General features: G+C 38.1%; 1 protein-coding gene across 2 annotated transcripts; it reads right to left on the bottom strand.

Moving 5' to 3' along the window:
* Positions 1-618: 618 nt before the first annotated feature.
* On the bottom strand, positions 619-20,681 carry rbl2 (retinoblastoma-like 2 (p130)). Of its 2 annotated transcripts, XM_052544097.1 has the most exons (22): positions 20,299-20,681; positions 19,135-19,265; positions 17,780-17,980; positions 17,486-17,550; positions 13,385-13,513; positions 13,099-13,259; positions 12,345-12,409; positions 12,076-12,247; positions 11,820-11,983; positions 7,206-7,318; positions 6,968-7,071; positions 6,689-6,826; positions 6,445-6,609; positions 6,199-6,289; positions 5,851-6,081; positions 5,168-5,424; positions 4,776-4,952; positions 4,498-4,569; positions 4,322-4,424; positions 3,479-3,693; positions 3,116-3,280; positions 619-3,030 (listed from the first exon to the last, which is right to left on the bottom strand). In XM_052544097.1, exons 1-22 carry the CDS (start codon positions 20,434-20,436, stop codon positions 2,857-2,859), a joined length of 3,231 nt encoding a protein of 1,076 aa, XP_052400057.1. In that variant the 5' UTR covers positions 20,437-20,681; the 3' UTR covers positions 619-2,856. The 2 variants fall into 2 exon arrangements, with proteins under 2 accessions (XP_052400057.1, XP_052400058.1); XM_052544098.1 differs by lacking the exons at positions 17,486-17,550; positions 17,780-17,980; positions 19,135-19,265; positions 20,299-20,681 and adding an exon at positions 14,328-14,896.
* Between the last annotated feature and the right edge of the window lie 71 nt (positions 20,682-20,752).

Genomic DNA, 20,752 nt, shown 5'->3' with positions numbered 1-20,752 from the left:
ACACTAGAAACATCTTCAAAAGTCATGTTTACAGGCCTTTGTGTGAACATATGATAACACAAATCCATAACTCTAGTGCTCCATCTGCTGGTAAAGATCTGTTATACTAAATGACTCCAAGGCAACTTTTTATTTTTTTTCCCCAATTTCAAGACCCATATGGCAGAAATTGAAGTGAAAACAAAATTATAAAGTTTAGTTATTTAACATATTTGAAAGACATCAATTTTCTGTTTATGGTTTTATCAGTTTATTAACGCCAATCACAGAATGGAAATACTGCTTCTACTAAAAACTTAACACAGCAATCATGCAATACATTTCTTACATAGATTTGTCATTATTTATTAGTTTGTTTTCGTCTTTATTAATACTATGTACTGTGTGTATATATATATATATATATATATATATATATATAAATGCAATTCATTGCAAGTTCATATAATAATACATAAAGTAAATAATACTAAGTATATGGTATAAAATACCAAAATAACAGTGTACTAGCAATCATAATCATTGGAAAGCCGTCAGAAATAATGGCATATTTAAATGAATATTTCAGGCTAACCAGGTTAAAACAGCCTAGAGTAAAGTAGAATAGCACAACTTATGTTTTTTTGTTTGTTTACAAACAGATTTATTAATGTTGGACGATCATTTTGAGATATTAACAGGAAAGGCAAAGGGTTCAGGAGAAAAGGCACTTACAACAAACACATCATCTTTCAAAAGTGAGGGAAGAAAGCATGATCTCATGTCAACGAGCAGAAACTAGTGAATAAACTCCTTTCAGAACTGAACACATCTAATACATGCAGAAAACAACATGGGCAAATAAATACATCGAAACAGCACTCAGCGTCTAACATAATTGTTACCTGAAGTTATTTGTCTAACAAACTAAAGTTAGAAAAACAGCATAAATATATAAGCCAGGCTTACACACATAAAAGACAGCAAATCCACGGACACACCGAGTTCACATACATCTCTATACATTATAAAACTCTTTATGAAAAATAACTCTTTATAAAACACACACCGTAAACTCAGAGCAAACAAATCTGTCGTCAAGTGCTTCAAATCTTCTTCAGTTTTATGACACATCTGAGCATTTCTGTGTCTGCAAAATACTCTTTTAGCTTCAAAAATATCTGAGCTGAGATCATTGGTTGATCGTTTTGATTGTGATTAATTAGATGTGATTTTTTTTATAGCCATTACCTTTTATTTACTGAAAATGGCTTTAAAGCAATGTTCCTCTCAAAAATAACATGATCAAGTCTTTCGAACACAAATGAGATATTTTGACAAATGTTCACGCTGCTCCGCACATGACATGCAGGGAAACAAAAGATATCATGGATTTAAGATTTATTTCCCACAAATTATTAGTTTGAGCCCTTGTTTTCAGTTAATTGTCTGAACGTACTAATTTGTTTCCTCCTTTTGGTTAAACCATGCTATAAAATTACATTAAATTAAATTAAAAGGAATTCATTAAAATAATTTGGCCACTAAATGAAGTTTACCGAAAAAAAAAACTTGTGTATTTCCAAACCTTCCCAGAATTTTCTGACATTAAAACAAATAAGTGCAACATGACCATGATTTACCAAAACTGGTACACACGGTCACAAATAAATAAGTAGTGGGAAAACAGTTTTAATTTGTGGACACGGTTCTTACTCTTTTCTGTCATGTGCAGGGCGGCGTGCCATATTCCAAAATTGATTGGAAAAACAAACATTTATTTTGTTTTACGTAAGTAACAACAGCATAATAGTGGATTTGGAGTATTTTTTAGATTCCTTCAAATATAAATGCATGTTTTTTTTTGGGTAAAAGAATCTCATAAAGTAATCTATGGCCACATTCAGACAGCAGCAGAATACGGTTATCAGTCCTTAATACGGTTACGTTCACACAGTGCGGTAGTTAAATCACAATTAATCAAACTGATACTTTCTTTAGTCACTGTCGCTGGGGTTACAGGTCACAGAGAGAGTCTGTCAGGGCTCGCCAACTTTTTCAGCAACACTGGTTCTGGAAGAATTTTTTTCCACTCATTTTTATTTTAATCTTGCCTCTGTATAAAGCATATTAAAGTTCATAAGTGCAGCGCTGCTTTGTTTACAGCGGTAACCAAGGAAACGCATTAAGCGCCACCTGCTTGCAGAGAGTGAATCTGCGTCTCATTCAGCTCATCTGCTGTTTCTGTTTCACGCAGAGACTCTTTATGTATAGTTTCATAAAACTGCAGTTAAATAATTCTGGTTTTGCTTTAAATTTTGAAATTATACAGATACTAATTTAGATTAAAAACTGCTCATGTTTGCATGTATCAAATCTTTGTTTGGATCATGATTAAAATGCAGTGGTTGCCTATCATTTTAAATGGAAAGAGCTCAGACAAAACCTTGGTTTGTTTATCTAATTTTTTTTTAAAATCTTGAATCGAATCTGATCGTATAAATATGTATATATATATATATATATATATATATATCGGAATATTTAAGTGTTTTAAGAGTCCCAATTACAAATCTGCCGTGCTTCATGGGAGTGGGTGGAGCCCAGTGCTCCTTTGAGACAATTTTTTCACTGCGACTCTTTAATTGGTGTAATTTTTTTACAGATTTTTTTACTTCCAGAACCAATGCTCATGCTCTATAGAATACAGGCTTGACTTGAGTTGCACACTCAAACGGACAGTATTCAATCCTCTATTGTAAGCTGCTGTGTGGACAGGAGTAAATACAGTTGTCAGTCCAAAACACTGACACTGGGAACGTAGCGTGGGTATTGTGGGTGACTTGTATCTTTACGGGTGTTGATGCTGTGGCCTCATCAGTGGGAGGAGCTTCGGTCGTTGGCCACATCCTGCAGGCGTCTGAGCAGAGCCGTCTGATTCTCCTGGCAGAGCCTTTTGGCGGGAGACTGCTGCTCTTCCTCCAGGGCGATACTTCGCTTCTTGGTGGGCGTCTCGCCCGTTCGGATCATGCTGTTAATCTCTCGCAGCCGCTGTGAGATAAAGTGATAATTTTGATGAATCTGAAGAGTGGATCTGAAAATGAAATGTTTTTTTATATATATTTAGTTCTTTTACATTGGATGGGCTTGAGCTGACGTAGTAGAAGATCTTGTCTCGAGGAGTAATTGGGCTGCCGGTCTTGTGTGGAGAGATGTAGATGGAGTGATTGTGGGACAGGAGCACCCGGCGTGGAGAACCAATGCGGACAGAGGGATACGGACAGAGGGGCGGAGCTTCAGCCTGCAAACACACACACATCTGCAGATATAAATCTGAATCAACACTGAACTCACAATGTCTTTTGACAGCTGCTTTACAGCAGAATTTGAATTTGTCTCCTGTTTATTACTGTGAAGCTGTTTTGAAAATTTGTATTTTATAAAGTGCTATAGAAAAAAAGGTAACTTGACTTGAGACCACAGTAACACAGAAAGTTACCCCATTTTTCGGCGAGTTGCTGGAGTAACGCAGAGCAAACTGTTTGATCTGTTTGATGTAGACGTTGTTGTAGAAACAGATGAGGTCTCCCCTCTCCTCCTCCTGCTCTTGGGGGACCCCAGGGGCCCGGGTCGGGGTGGATGGGGTGCTGCTGGGCTGGGGAATGGGCAGAGTGCTGCTGGAGCGCATGGACACGGGACTGCTCTCACCGCTGCCTGTAAAGCAGAATAACAGGGAGATATTGTAATGAATTAACAACCTTCAAATGATTTCTGCATTCCTGGGGAGGTTTGGACCTTGTGGAATTAAATAATACAGTCATAACAAAAATATTTTTTTCAACTAACAACATGCTGTATATCATCAATAATCAGTGCATGTGCAAAAGTTTCACATGTTTTTTTACATTTCTCATTTTACATGAACTACAGAAATACCACTGTGATGCAAGAAACCAAATGTATTAAAAATGAAATGTATAAGACTATTAAATCGTATAATTGTAATTCTAATTCTAATATTATAGTAATATAATATAATAGTAATGCATTCTTCAGAAATATCATGTAGCTTATCTCTTCTGGGTCAAAAACAGACCAGAATGCATCATATGGGTTCAAGGCTCGAACACAGAAAAAACATCTGGAAAACATTCACTAAGAACGAAATGCACGGCTGTTGTTAGTGGTGTTCGTTTGCACTATGTCAGCATTGTTTTATCACTGGATTTACTATTCACCGGATTCTAGTGGGTGCATCATGTGATTCTGTGGGTGTGTAAATTAAAGAACTACCAAGACAGCAGACAGTCCAGTGACAAAAGCTCTGTAACGTGTGTCTTACCTTGTTCTTGTCCTCCCTCTGTGGGTGAGCACTGTCTGTGGGTGTTTTCACTGTTTCCTGAGTGGCATCTCTTTCTTCCAGAGATCAGCACGCTCCTGTATACCTGAGATACCATTGTCATCTTTATTAATATGTTTATCGTGATTGTTTTACACATGCGCTGAAGTTACACTCACACTGCTGCTGGCCTGAGGTTGAGATCTGTAGCACTTCATGATGTTCTGAAAGGACTTGTCCTCTTTCGTCACCTGAACAATTAACAAAAACATTAAAGCAGCCATTTTTCCTGCTCTTTTGAAATACTGTAACACGCAACCAAGATTTCACACATCATTGCATTGCATTAATACAATTTTGACATACGTTAATCTACACTTTATGAAAATGACCAGTTGCATATAGATACACCAATATTTAACACCAATATAAATGGCTATAACATTTGTTTAAATACCTTAGTCATGACATAGATGGCACACATGAGGAGCTGGTCCAGATGTCGGTCCATCATGAGGTCAGTGCAGTGCACTAGTGAATACTCAAAACATGTCCAGATTTTCCTGCGCAAATCTGTGCTAATGTCCAATTTAGCACACAAGTCTCTGAGACGCACACTAGCAAGGTGATACACCTGATGGGGGAAAGGGGCATTATTTAGGGTTGAATGACATCTATTGATTTTGGGGTTTTGGTGGACTAGATCTTCTACACACATTGCTGCTGCCAATAGACACACTACTGGGAACATGTTAGATATGCTGCTGCTGCATAAATAGGCACCTCTAACATGTAGACAGGTGGTGCTGGGGGAGGTGGAGGGATTCAGAAGAACAGATCTCACTGTACCTTGCGGAAGAAAAGGCAGAGGGAGCCAGTCTTTTGTGCTCGTTTGGTGGGTGTTCCCTGCTGAGGACTCTTCCTGTCTGGTTTGGCAGGGCTGGGGTTGTTCTGGACTGTGCCTGTGGGTGTTGCCGTCAGCTGCTGGGTAGTCAGGGTACCTGTCAGAGCCTGGGCACTGAGGGTTGGCAGAGCCCCCCCACTCTGACCTGTCACGCTCACTTGCACCGGGATAAATGTGATCCCACCGCTTTCATTTGCTATCCCTGCAAACAGTTAAAAAACTTTAAGAATTAAAATTGTAATTGCAAGATACCATGTTATGTCTGTGGAAATTAACTTTTTTGTGTAATTATGAAAATGTATATAATACGACTTAATTTTATTATTTTATTTATCTAGTATATATCTAGTTCAGTCGGGAACTCTATATGTCACCGGCTGATTGGCCTCTGCTCATTCTGCAACCAATGAGAATGCTTGCTCAACTTTTAGTCTGATTCAGTGTTTGCTTTAAGCCCTGAAACCCTCCACCTCCCCCAGCACCACCTGTCTAGATATGCTTAGGGATTTATGTATGTCTATTCATGGAGCAGCAGCATATCTTACGTGCTCACAGTAGCATTTTTTAAACTTAATAACAGACATATAAAGGTACTGATGATAAAGGATGATGATAGATTATTTTGCACCTTGGACCGGTATGGTGACCGTCTGGCCATTGTTTGCTGTGACTGTTGCTGTTGCCATGGTGACCACAGTCTGTCCGGCTGGGATGGGGCTGACCAGAGATGGCTGCGCCACTTTAACAGGTTGAGCAGGCTCAGAGGTTGAATCTCCATCAACGAAGAGGCGGCGACAGGCCGTACCAGTAGGAGGCGAGTTGTAACGGTCATGGAGAGATGTAGGGGATGGAGAAACTCCTACAGGAAGAAAAGAAACAACATATTAAAATATGCACATTTAGTTTGTTTCAATAAATATACGAAAAAAACATATTGTATTCAATCACAGTGCTTGTTTAATTCTCAGTAAAATACCTTTTACTGAGATATTACTGCTGAACCCACTCTTGCTGGGAGTGTGTGTGTTGTTTCCTGAACTGTCTTCCAGGTGTTGAGGAGGCATTACCTGTAATTCATTTTGCACATAAGTATATTCTTTTAAAAGTGCATTATTCATTTACTATTTTAAAAAGTATCCTAAAATGTACTTCTTTTTTCACAAGGGACAGCAAACATCATTGATCTTGTTTATGTGGTTATACGCCGTTATATTGTTCTGACCTCCTGGCAGGCAGGGACGCAGTTCTTGGCCTCTCGGATGCTCTCCCAAAGTGGGGAATTTCCTTTCCACGCCAAAGATTCTAATACCTGCTCCTCAACATGGTTCAGATGTTTGACTACCTCCCGGAAAAGACCCTCCTCCGCCCGTACCAACAACTCAATCACCTGTGAGTGAGATAGAGAGGCTCTTGTGGATGAATGCATACAATTTTCAAGGTTATTTTCTTTCTTTATAATCAGTTACCTTATAAAAATGATAAGCAGGGAGGTCAAAGATTTGCAGGACTCTGGGAAACTCTCCCGGGGGTCGATATGAGAAGATGATGATCTCCAGGCAGCAGACGATCAGTGATCGGTGAAGTAAATCCTGCTCTAGAATGCCCTGAGACGCATGATATAACATTCAGCAGACAGAATTATCTAAAGTGTGCTGCTTATATTCAGTAGTTTTGCAGTAGGGTATACATTCTATTCATGGCTTATTTAAGGCAAATAGTGAGATTTGTATGAAGATGACACCTACAGACAGGTCCATGTCTCCAAGCCGTTTCTTCTCCTGGTTGATGATCACTTCCAGTGATTTGTAATAAAGTGCTTCAGCCAAGCAAAAATACTTCACTGCAACATCTGTGGAAAAGGATGGCCCCAATTATTTGATAAATCAACAAATGATCAGTGTCTGAATTGTGGGAAACTACAAATGAACTACAAATTAAAGAAAATGAGAAAAATATGACATAAGGAAATATGAAGACGCACACCTCTTGCCAGACTCTTGTTTTCCTCTCCTGTTCCCTCATAATTCTTAAGAAAAATCTCTGACATCTCCTTCAGTCTGGCTGCTATGGACTCGCTGGGGTCTCTTACACATGATCTGTGTTTTTTAAACAGAAAATACCAGTGATCACTGGAATCACTGCAATCACAATCACTAGAATCCCATTTCACTGCAACTTTTAATATCACATTTCACAGGAATAACTTGTGTCACATTTTACTGCAAACAGTAGTATCACATTTTATTTGTATCATGATTCAATTAAACACTATTTTCACTTTTTACTGAGTTCACAATTCCTTGGAATCACTGGAATCAGTTTCCTTGATCATCTGGAATCACTGGACAAATGACTTTCTGGAATCAACATTTTACTAGTCTCTGGAGTCAGATTTACTGGGCTCTCATGGAAATATCTGGAGTTATGTCAATTTATTGGACAAACAATGTATTGGAATTGCCGTTTTGCTGGACTCTCTGGAATCACAGATTTACTGGACTCTCTGGATCAAAGTTTTACTGGATAATAACACATTTATTACTACACTCTCTGGAATCAGAATATTACTAGACTCTTGAATCACAGTTTTACTGGGCTCTCTAGAATCACAGTTTTACTGGACTCTCTAGAATCACAGTTACACTGGACTCTCTAGAATCACAGTTACACTGGACTCTCTAAAATCACAGTTACACTGGACTCTCTTGAATCACAGTTTTACTGGACTCTCTGGAATCAGAATATTACTAGACTCTTGAATCATAGTTTTACTGGACTCTCTAGAATCACAGTTTTACTGGACTCTCTAGAATCACAGTTACACTGGACTCTCTAGAATCACAGTTTTAGCATACTCTTTTGAATCACAAATTACTGGACTCTGGAATCACAGTTTTACTGGAGTCTCTGGAATCACAGTTTCACCCGACTATGGAATCACATTTTTAATGGACTCTCTTGAATTACAATGTTATTGGAATAACAGTTTTCCCAGACTCTCTGGAATCACAATGATACTGGACTCTGGAATCACAGTTTTACTGGACTCTTTGGAATCACAGTTTTACCAGACTCTGGAATCATATTTTTTACTGTACCCTCTGGAAACAGTTTTACTGGAATCACAGTTTTACTTGACTCTCTGGAATCACAATATTACTGGACTCTGGAATCACATTTTTACCAGACTCTCTGGACTCACTTTTTGATTGGACTCTCTGGAATCACAGTTTTACTGGACTCTCTGGAATCAGTTTTTACCGGACTCTGGAATCACTTTTTTATGGAACTCTCTGGAATCACAGTTCCCATTCAGGAACTCGAGCTGCATCTGAAGACACTTTGGGAACACCCCCAGCATGACCATGCTCTGAATTGTATGTGTAATCAGTCAAATGGAAGGGCGAGATGTCATAGTCATTTAATGTCAAATGCAGAAATGTTAATCCATGCATTTATGACCTCAAGGTTAGATTATTGTAATGCTTTATTGGGTGGTTGTTCTGCACCCTTAGTAAACAAACTACAGCTAGTCCAAAATGCAGCAGCAAGAGTTCTTACTAGAACCAGGAAGTATGACCATATTAGCCCAGTCCTGTCAACACTGCACTGGCTCCCTATCAAACATCGTATAGATTTTAAAATATTGCTTATTACTTATAAAGCCCTGAATGGTTTAGCACCTCAGTATTTGACTGAGCTCCTTTTACATTATACTCCTTTATGTCCGCTACGTTCTCAAAACTCAGATCAATTTGATCAAAATCTTCCATGCAAGACGCGTCAACTTTCAGCATTGACCCTGTGCTAGACAGTGCGACTCCTGTGACCTGTACCTGAACGCTCAGGCACACTAGCGAGCCAGACAGCCGTGCCTCTACTACCGCAGGTGAATATGAATATTAATTTTCAACTTCGAAATTCATTTAACTATTCAAATGTATATTCGAATTTAGAATATTCATTGACAGCCCTACATTGCACTGTCCCTTTTGGTTCTCTCTGACTCTGGGGCTGGATGCTATGATACAGACGTGGCCGAGGCTTCGTCTGTACAGAGTTCTGGAGAGAATGCGCTAGGATGGGGTCCATCTTCTGCTAGTAGCCCCACTCTGGCTGGGCCGAGTATGATTCTCGGACCTGATTTCTCTCCTCGACGACACTGCATGGGAGATTTCCTTTAGGAGTGATATTCCATCCCTTACAGAGCTTTGGATGTTATGGCTGTGTCACCTGAGGGGGCACAGCTCATAGCTTCCGGTCTCTTAGAGGTTGTTGAGACCATCCTCCTATCAAGAGCTCCCTCTACGAGGAAACTGTACGACTTGAAGAGGAAACTTTTTTAATTCTTGGTGTAAAGACCGCCAGCTCGACTCAGTTAACTGCCCGGTTGGTACAGTGCTGGAGTTCCTGCAGGCGCGGTTGTCCACAGGGTTAACCCAATCCCCCTGAAGGTCTATGTGTGCCATTGTGGCCTACCACGCCCCTCTCTGTGGCCATTTAGTGGGAAGACATCCCCTAGTTACACGTTCCCTCTGCGGTGTGCTGAGGCTGAGGCCTCCAGCCAGAGAAGCTTATAATAAGTGGTGGATCAGAATGCTAGTCCATAGCCTTGAGTCCTCTGATCTCCCCTCTCCTTTGGGGGTCAAGGCTCACTCCTCCAGAAGTTGGCCTTTGGGACAGCTGATTCAGCTTACTTTAGCCACTTCTAGCTCCCTTTACTCCCATCTTAGTTGTGCTCTTCCACACTAGGCAGGGATTTGTAAGTCTGGAGGTGAGGGGATTATCATTCCCAAAGTGTCTTCAGACACAGCTCAAGGTCCTGAAGGGGAACATCTCCAGGTTATGTATGTAACCCTGGTTCCCAGAGGTAATGGTACACTGCATCTCAAGGCCATACTTCCGGAATTCCTGCGAGCACTTGCTTCATTCCTAGAAGATGACCCTGGTTCCACATCACATGCTTTTATAGTTTCCTGGTCGCTATGTCTCCCGCCTATGACGTCTCGCCCTTCCTTTGGACTGATTACACATAAGATTCAGAGCATGGTCTCGCAGGGGGTGTTCTCAAAGTGTCTTCAGACACAGCGTCTTGTTACCTCGGGGAATCCGGATTACATAAGTAACCTGGAGACATTTTACTGGAATCACAGTTTTACTGGACTCTCTGGAATCACAGTTTTACTGGAATCTCTGGAATCACAGTTTTACGGGACTCTCTGGAATCACAGTTACACTGGACTCTCTGGAATCACAGTTCTAATGGACTCTCTGGAATCACAGTTTTACTGGACTCTCTGGAATCACAGTTTTACGGGACTCTCTGGAATCACAGTTTTACGGGACTCTCTGGAATCACAGTTACACTGAACTCTCTGGAATCACAGTTCTAATGGACTCTCTGGAATCACAGTTTTACTGGACTCTCTGGAATCACAGTTTTACTGGACTCTCTAGAATCACAGTTTTACTGGACTCTCTGGAATTACAGTTTTACTGGACTCTCTAGAATCACAGTTTTACTGGACTCTCTGGAATTACAGTTTTACTGGACTCTCTGGAATCACAGTTTTACTGGACTCTCTGGAATCAAAATATTACTGGACTCTGGAAGAACAGTTTTACTGGACTCTCTGGAATTACAGTTTCACTTTACTCTCTGGAATTACAGTTTCACTTGACTCTCTGGAATCACAGTTTTACTGGACTCTCTGGAATCAAAATATTACTGGACTCTGGAAGAACAGTTTTACTGGACTCTCTGGAATCACAGTTTTACTGGACTCTCTGGAATCACAGTTTTACTGGACTCTCTGGAATCAAAATATTACTGGACTCTGGAAAAACAGTTTTACTGGACTCACTGGAATTACAGTTTCACTTGACTCTCTGGAATTACAGTTTCACTTGACTCTCTGGAATCACAGTTCTACTGGACTCTCTGGAATCACAGTTTTACTGGACTCTCTGGAATCACAGTTTTACTGAACTCTCTGGAATCACAGTTACACTGGACTCTCGGGAATCACAGTTTTACTGGACTCTCGGGAATCACAGTTTTACTGGACTCTCTGGAATCAAAATATTACTTGACTCTGGAAGAACAGTTTTACTGGACTCACTGGAATTACAGTTTCACTTGACTCTGGAATCACAGGTTTACTGGACTCTCTGGAATCAAAATATTATTGGACTCTGGAAGAACAGTTTTACTGGACTCTCTGGAATCACATTTTTACTCGACTCTCTGGAATCAAAATGTTAATGGACTCTGGAAGAACAGTTTTACTGGACTCCCTGGAATCAAAATATTACTGGACTCTGGGAGAACAGTTTTACTGGACTCCCTGGAATCAAAATATTACTGGACTCTGGGAGAACAGTTTTACTGGACTCTTTGGAATCACAGTTTACTGAAATACCTGGAATGTAAAGCTTGTTGGAATCACAGGACAGTGGAATCAATACAACACAATTCTATCTGATTTCATCAAACTGTGATTGCAGGTACTCTGCTTCTTGTATTTGGGTATATGCAGCAGATAGTGACTAACTATCTCACAGTGTCTCGCATAGCAAAAGGTAATATGCCCTCACCTGAATATGTCTCTGAGTCTCATGCTGGGTCTATATTTGAATCCTGTCAGCAGAGTGTGCAGACGGCCCACGCTCTGGATCGCTGTGGAAACGGGAGTACCCACGCTGCTCTCTGGCACGTACCTCCTTCCAGTCAAAGGAGTGGACACTTTCAGAGCAGATGCCTGTGAAACAAACACACATGTTTACTGATAACATCACTGCTCATTGTTGAGAATCATTTTTATGTGTATTTAAGTTTGTTGGGCATACATACCGTCATTGAGTTCTGGAGGAGGTTGGTCAGTCGTTCCTGGTTCTCTGTCCCTTCACACAAACAAGGTCCTGGGGTGCCAATGTCTTCTCTGGCCGCTTCTCCCAGAAATATCCTCTCATCCAGAGAACCAGATGATAACACGTGTTCCTCATAAACACGGTTCAGCGAAGCACTGAAGAAACGGAGAGATTGAGGATATCGTGAACTACAGGAGAAACGTTTGAGCAGCTTCATGTGGAGTAAGTGTTGAACTGAAAAGAGACACTCACAGACTGTCACCAAAATTCACCGGCTCTAAAAACCCTGTCAGCGTGTCCTCTTTCCCTTTCAAAACCTGTGAAAGAGAAAAGGTAGGAAATGTTGCATATACTTTGCCAAACTATTTTAATAAAGAAATAATAATAATAATAAATGTTACAATTATAAAAATATCACAGTACTTTTTAAAGCCAGTTTAAAGAAAACATGAAATATAATTTGCAACACATTTACCATGTTTAACATTAAATATTCAAAATATTTAGTGAAAACTCTGAATTGTTGGAAGAGTCAATTTCGAAATAATTAAGATTAAGGTTTTTAAAAGAAGTCTATTATGCCAACCAATACAACAATACAGTAAAAATGGTAAAAATGATTCATGTTCAGTGGTTAAAACATCCCTTTTGTTATGGAAACATTTTTTTTTGATGAATATAAAGTTCAATGAACAGCAATTTTTTAAACAGAAATCTTTTGTAACATTATATTTAATATAATGGTAGTGTATTTGGATACACTGAAATAACATTATATGTGGGTGAACTGATTTAAGAAATCAGCATATTATAATGATTACTGAAGGATCATGTGACACTGAAGACTGGAGATATGGATAAAATAAATTTTAAAGATATTAAAATTTAAACTATATTATAATGCTTTTATATATTGTTTTTTATTGCAATTTTGACAGATGCAGCCTTGGTGAGCAAAAAGCCCAAAAGTATCAATCATACTGAATATCTAGTGTATTTCCAGTACCTTGCGCTCAAAGAGTTTCTTGATGAAGGGTTTCCAGAAATGCTCCTTTGCTCCTTTGGCCTCCAGCACCAGCCCATCATGAAGCTCACACAGCTTCTCTATGAAACATAATGAACCCGGGCCGGGCTTATAATCTTTACTGTTGAAGTCCTCAGGCAGCCCTGCACACAAAACGAGCACAAACCAATGTTTGTTTGACCTTCTGTGATCTCCTTCTGTCTGGACATCTGATCCCAAAAGAAATGTCTCATTTTGGTTTTTAAGAAGAATGAATGCTGTGTGGGACCTTTAAAAGATGGGTTGAGCAGATCTTTACGACTAGAGCAAAGGAGAGCGTTGCAGTAAACCAGATCCAGAGCACACAGGAGCAGATGATACGAGTTCACCAGATCATCACTGATCATTGGAAAGTTTCCTACAGGACAGAGGAGAAAAAATAAAAATCATGTGATAAAAAAATGTAAATAATAATAATAATAAATGAGGGTTTAGTGGTGGTCCTACCAGGGTCTCTAATGACAATTGATTGTAAAAACCTTTTTGGTTATGGTTGGAACCTTTATACTTAGCTATGAATGTGAAACTAAACTAAACAATCTTTCAAATGTGTTACGGAAAAGAGCCGAGCGCAATAATCCTGAGCAGGAAAACACAGCCGTTCAGTCTAAAAACATATATCAAGCAGACAGGTGGCCAACTTTACTGCAACAACAGGAAAAGTCTGCAAAAAATGAACATGTGCTGTTAGGCCACAATGCCTGGATTTATCATTTCCTGTTTAATTCATTTCAAGAGTTACAGTACCAGCCTGTACAATGCAAAGCATTAAGCCTATAAAGCGATATACAGTAATAACAAATCTCAAATCAATCTCAACCAGATAACAAATTTAGGTTACAGTGGAAAATTGCACTGAATACTGTATCCCACAATGCAATGCATTCAATTAAATCCCTTCCATTTAAAGTGTGACGAATGAAACCAGCAGTGATTTTGAGCTTAACTGGAAACTACTTGACTTATATATTACTATCAAACATAAAATACATGTTTTTATTTTCTAGATTACTTTCCAAGATAATAATCTAACTGTCACTCACCTGAATGCATGCTACACGCAGGCCAGAAAACATACAGTTTTCACATTACACTATACATCAGATTTCCAGTGCACAATAAAACACAATATCAAGTTAAGCTGAATTAAGTTTGCTGCACTTGGTACTTACATGCAGTTTCTCACTTCATTCCTCAAATAACATGACTTTTGATCTTTAAACAGCGGCAGGCTCTTTTCCCTGCATTGAGTTCTGCAGAATGAGGGATTTTCCTCCAGGATGGGATGTAGAGGGACACAGATCTGCCCCAGTGGCCCGCTGAGCTTTACTCAAACACAGACAAGTCCTGACTTGTCATCTGGGCTGTTGCTATGTTAAGTGACGCACGCAGCACACGAGGAAATAATGCACTCAGCCGGTGTCCTCTTGCTCTGCTGCTCTCTGCTTTTTAGGCTTGACTTTCACAATTTGCTTCTTAAATATTTTTATATTTTCTCGTATAAAAAGGAATGTAAGCTCAATTTAGGTTTGAGCTTCATGCATTGCTAATTGCATGATGTGCAGAATTATATTAAATTAAAATGATGCACTTAGTAGATGCTTTTATCCAAAGCGACTAACACTGTATTCAGGCTAACATTTTTTACCTAACACGCGTTCCCTGGGAATCGAACCCACAACCTTGTGTTGTCAATGCAATACTCTATCACTGAGCCACATGAACATTGTTATTATATGGCAAAGTTCATAAAGATTTACAAATGAATCATTCATGAATTGCTCAGAAGATTATTTAAAAAAAGAAAAAAAAAAAGAAACTGCGGCTGAAAAACAGGATCTGAGTAAATGTATCCAGATAAAACTGTTATTTGTTTCTCAAGATGAAGGGAAGGAAAATTAATCAGAAATATTTATATTTACAAAAAAATATTTACGGTATATAAAAATAAGTGTAAATATTACAAATCAGGTGAATCTCAGGAAAACGTTTAAGACCATATTCAGGTCAAGTTTCAAGATGTGATACATTTTGTTTCAATAATGAAAAAATAATAATTATAATAACAACAATTAAAAAAATAATAATATATTAATGATAGAATTTAATTTATAATGTATAATTACATACAATGTATTTACATTACATTTCGGTTCAGTATACCGTACATGAGTGGAACTGAATCTCCTAGTTTTATATTTCTCAATATAAATGAGATCTTATTGCAGCATGTCTGATCTTGCAGCTCAATCACTCAACAAGCCAAGTTCAGCCACAGCATTAAACGAAGTGATGGGCTTGTGTTGATGTGCTCTGTCCCTGCTGGCCCCTGACCGGATCAAACATGCCTGCACAGGCCCACATAATGAGCACAGGTCACATGATCAAGCTCTCTGCGCTCTCAGCCAATGACGGCCTGTCCTTCTGTCAGACTCTTGAGGGACACTACAGGAGGAACAATCCCATGAAGCACTGCACCTCCTCCTCTCTCATTACAGCAGCTCCTCTCTAACGTCAGCCCAACGTTATTTAGCGTAAAGACCCATAAAAACGTCCAGCAGATAAATGCTGAAACTATGAAACTGCAATAAGCTGCTGTGAGGACTACGTCATGTTAAGCACCTATCAAGTAGAAATAAAATAGATTTTTTTCTTGTTCTCATGAAATATATATGTGATGTACTATGCAAACATGATACCCCAAATATTTACTGAAACAAACAAAAAAAAAGCACTTGAAAGGCTTTATGATGATGCCATTACTATGTCCGTTTACACATCAACATTGTGTATTCAGTATAAACTGTGTCCGTATGTGAGGGCTACAGTCACTGGAGGTCATCTGCATATAGAACTCTTAAAGGTACAGTAGCAATCTCTACCTACATCAGAGATAACAAACAGTACTAATACTGCTGCTCTTTTATAGTTTGTTTGTATGTAGCCGACTGTTCAAAAGTGTGGGGTCAATATATATATATATAAGAGAGAGAGAGAGAGAGAGAGAGAGAGAGAGAGAGAGAGAGAGAGAGAGAGAGATACAGTACAGACCAAAAGTTTGGAAACATTACTATTTATAATGTTTTTGAAAGAAGTTTCTTCTGATCATCAAGCCTGCATTTATTTGATCAAAAATACAGAAATAAACAGTAATATTGTGAAATATTATTGCAATTTAAAATAATAGTTTTCTATTTGAATATACTTTTAAAAAAATAATGTATTCCTGTGATGCACAGCTGAATTTTCAGCATCATTCCTCCAGCCTTCAGTGTCACATGTAACATCAGTCGATCACATGATCATTTAGAAATCATTCTAATATTCTGATTTATTATGAGTGTTGGAAACAGTTCTGCTGTCTAATATATTTGATCAATAAAAGGGTAAAAAGAACTGCATTTATTCAAAATAAAATAATTCTAATAATATATTTTCTTTCCTATCACTTTTTTTCAATTTAACACATCCTTGCTGAATAAAAGTATTGATTTTATTTAAAAAAAAAAATTAAAAAAAAATTACTGACCCCAAATTACTGACCAGTAGTGTATATTGTTATTACAAAATATTTATATTTTAAAAACATAGCTTCTTCTTCTTTTTTTTTTTTTTTTACTTTTTATTCATCAAAGTATCCTAAAAAAAGTATCACATGTTCTGAAGAAATATTAAGCAGCAGAACGGTTTCCAGCTTTGATAATGAATCATCATATTAGAATGATTTCTAAAGGATCATGTGATAATGATCCTAAAAATTCAGCTTTGCATCACAGAAATAAATGATAATTTAAAGTATAATACATTTAAAAACAATTATTTTAAATTGTAATAATATTTCACAATATTACATGTTTTTCTGTATTTTTGATCAAATAAATGCAGGCTTGATGAGCAGAAGAAACTTCTTTCAAAAACATTAAAAATAGTAATGTTTCCAAACTTTTGGTCTGTACTGTATCTGTATGTAAATATATATGTAAATGCTTTTTTGTTGTTGTTGAAAGTTCACGAACAGACACACACACACACACACACACACACACACATATGACTATATTACTGTTTTACTGCATCAAACAAATTCAACATTGGTAAGTTTAAGAGACTTCTTTTCAAAAATATGAAAATTTCTTATCGACTCCAGACGTTTCTGCATCACAACAAATGAGAGAAGTTGAAGCTTTCATTCAATTCTGAACTTCCACATTGAAATTCTGAGTTACAGTATATAAAGACATGCATGTTTTCACCAGTCTGAAGCTGTAATTAACATTACAGTGTACGAGGAGGACCCTGTAAATGTATGGCATGTTAAAGAGCTCTTTACCTTTAGCATGTATGAACAGGATCCAGCAGAAGTTGAAGACCTCAGTGACGGTGCAGGGATGTCGTCTGAGGACAGAGGAAAGATCTGTCAGCACAGGCTTCTCACAAACACTCATTACCGGCTACAGCCGTTTGTTTCCATCAAACACTATTTTTTTATGCAACGTGTCACATTTTAATTCTCAGTCAAACACAAATCAGGTCTATATGGATCTCCAGTGACCTGTCCTGATATTATTTATCATATGACCATGTGCTTCACAACACATGAAGTGGACAGGTCAGGTTGAAGTACCTCTGTTTCCTGCCCCGGTGCGTTCTGGGTAATTCATCTGTGGGCGCCTTGAAGATGTCTTTGAACAAGGGCACGTATTTCTTAAAGATGACGGAGGTGACGGTGAAGTTCCTCTCTAGTTTCTCAGTGCTCTGCTGGAAGTCCTTGGGCAGGTTGGCCATGTCCTGCCATTTCTTCATCTTACTGAAAAACTCAATCAGGCTGAAATGTAAAATCACCTTATTTAAAGCTCAGTCCAGCACAGTATATTACAATACCCCTCAAGCAATTTCGGAAAAGTTCATGTTAATGTGTCTTTGTTACACATGAGTCATTCTACATTTCAGGGCACGTTTCATGTCCATTTATGGTTGTTATATTACTTTCTAACAACAAAAATCACATTTTAACATATTTCTCAGCATATTAATATCACAGAAATAATCAATGAAATCCAGTTTTTGCAGTGTATATATTTGTCTTTAGTGCAAAAAATTCTATTTATATAGAAAAAAATATTATATTATTTTTCTAATGTCAGCAAAACATCGACTGTGTTACTTACCAAACACAATGCAACTAAAAAAATATTTATCACAATATAAAATTATTGTGACTCCCCCCCAACTCAACATTTTATCTACAATAACCTATTGTTAAGGAGTATATAAACTGACTGTTAGCAATATTTTAGGATTTCAGTTCAAATATATTCAAATTTAAGGTTAACCTGATCAAGAAAGAAAATCAATCAATCAATATTTGATGCATAATCGCCAGCAATTAAAACCTAACCCTAAACCCAAACCTATACATGATGTTACATTATTTTTCTGAGGACGTATTTGTGTAATTACACTATACCAACGACTCTTAAAAAATAAAGTGTGACTAAAATCATATTTAGCATAAACAAGATGAATTCCTTTTTTTTTAGGAAGACCATAAATTCATCACAGCATGCTTAATTAATTGAAGCAAAATATTACATTTGATTTGGGGTTGATATAAGAGCTATGCATGTTTTAACATATCATATACTTCTGGTATTTAGGCATCAGCCCTGTACTGTATGGATATTATTATTAAGACTAATATATAAAAATTACTTTATATTCTCTTATGTTGATTATTTAATAGTAACATTACACAACTTCTCTGTGGCTTACAAACAAGAAGCTGCAAGCACATTACAAACAGAAATGCAGCTCTTTAAATCCCCAGCTGATCTTTAAGTTGTCTTGGGAACATCAAAACATGTCTCTCTCTCTCTGTGTGTGTGTGTGTGTGTGTGTGCAGCAATCACTGAACCGTGTCTTTTATACCTCTTTAGCTCTATCTATATTAACAACAATATAACTCGTTCTGTGACTGACCTCTGTTGTGAAGAGCGCAGGATCCGGGTCAGAGACACATAGTTGCCCTCGGCTGTGCCTTTACCTATAGTGGGCACCGATGAGCGGCACGCCACATACAGAGCACACGCCAACCAGTGCAGTTCACTGCCCTGAGACACACAGACACCAGATAAAACAGCTTTAGCTACAATTAGCCTACGCTAACCAAACACCATTGCCCTCATATCACCATGCTAAAACAGACAGGTGGTTCCTCTAACAATAGCATTTAGTCTTATTTGGTTGCAAGAGTGTTCTTTTAAGGCCCAAACATAAAATAATATTCTCAGAAAGTTGCAGGAAGGTTTTTGAGACAACCAAAATATCGTTCTTCCCTGATAACAGACGTAAATCATGGAAATGTCTATTTGATGTCTGCATTTACATCTGATATTTTTTACAGTATATGCTCACCTGCAATATAGTACGTCTATATCTTATCAGATGTCAAACAGACGTTTATTAGATGTCTTTATGATTCAGAATGCATGTTAAACATCTTACAGACATCTATCAAGTGTTTCTACACAGCAAATGCTTTCCAGATGAAGCCATCTTTAATAGACAGATGTATCTTGGAGATGTATGTGTGCTACCTGGGTTGGTTGACAATGTTGCATATGTACCATGAAAACAGAACTGGATTCTTAAAAGTAGAATGGATGATAATAATTCTGTAACATGGTATTTGACATAAATCGTGCTTTTACCATTTACTGTAACTGCACCATACAGTATCAATGCTGTAATGTTTATATATATTATTTTCTTTCTGCACAAGTTCAATAAGGTGACATACATGGCATAAGTGGTGCAGATGCATTTTAACGTATAAGCACAGCTTGTCCTTTCTGTACATTATTATGATCGTTTGGCTGTAAAGGTGTCCATTCAGATAAAGCCGCTGATGATGTCACACGTAACTCAGCCTCTCACGCGCATTATGCACTCAGGTCGAATGCGGAATGTGCACATACACATATTTAAACATTCTTTGACACATTAAAGCGCATAATTTGTACACAAAATATAGAAATAAGATGTTAACATGTCCATTCGAAACGAATACTACTGAATGCATGCATATTTGCGTTTATAGATGCGTGCACTGGGCCTGTAGCCTATATTATGAGCTCGCTTTACCTCCAGGGTGTAATTTTTGCTGATATTTTCATAACTCCTCCATGCCTCGTTACTCGACTCCTCATCCATATTCAGAGCTCGACACAGATCTTCAAATGCATGTCTAGTTTTCACCAACGTATCTTCTTCCTCGCTCATTTTTGGGGTTTTTCGTGAGCGCGTAGATGTAGAAATATACGAGTGATTTGTTTCTTTGTTTGCGATACAAGAAAAGCAAACCGCTATTAAATTAACGGGGGTGAAATAAGAATTAAGTTATTTATTTCATGACAGCGCGAGCGACTGTACAGTTCTTGCACGGTGTAGCCATTTAAATGTCCTTTGACTGACAGCTGGCGTCTGCCTTACTTGAGTTACGCTGAGCGCGTGTCGATGCCGACGGAATGAGAACTTACGACGAGTTTCTGACGTAAGTATAAAAGCGAATGCCGATCTGTGCGAAGAGCCTGTCACA

Source organism: Carassius gibelio, chromosome A25 (assembly GCF_023724105.1).
Source record: "Carassius gibelio isolate Cgi1373 ecotype wild population from Czech Republic chromosome A25, carGib1.2-hapl.c, whole genome shotgun sequence".
NCBI classification, from domain to species: Eukaryota; Metazoa; Chordata; class Actinopteri; order Cypriniformes; family Cyprinidae; genus Carassius; species Carassius gibelio.
Note: the sequence above shows the minus strand (reverse complement) of the source record. Positions and strands in the feature narration are given on the sequence as shown.

Excerpts from the sequence above, each read along its gene's own strand:
- rbl2 (XM_052544097.1), bottom strand. The coding sequence starts at position 20,436 with ATGAGCGAGGAAGAAGATACGTTGGTGAAAACTAGACATGCATTTGAA. Across the intron at positions 13,514-17,485 it reads CCTGTTCATACATGCTAAAG|GAAACTTTCCAATGATCAGT; the intron begins GTAAAGAGCTCT and ends TCTGTCCTGTAG. Across the intron at positions 12,410-13,098 it reads AGAAACTCTTTGAGCGCAAG|GTTTTGAAAGGGAAAGAGGA; the intron begins GTACTGGAAATA and ends TCTCTTTCACAG.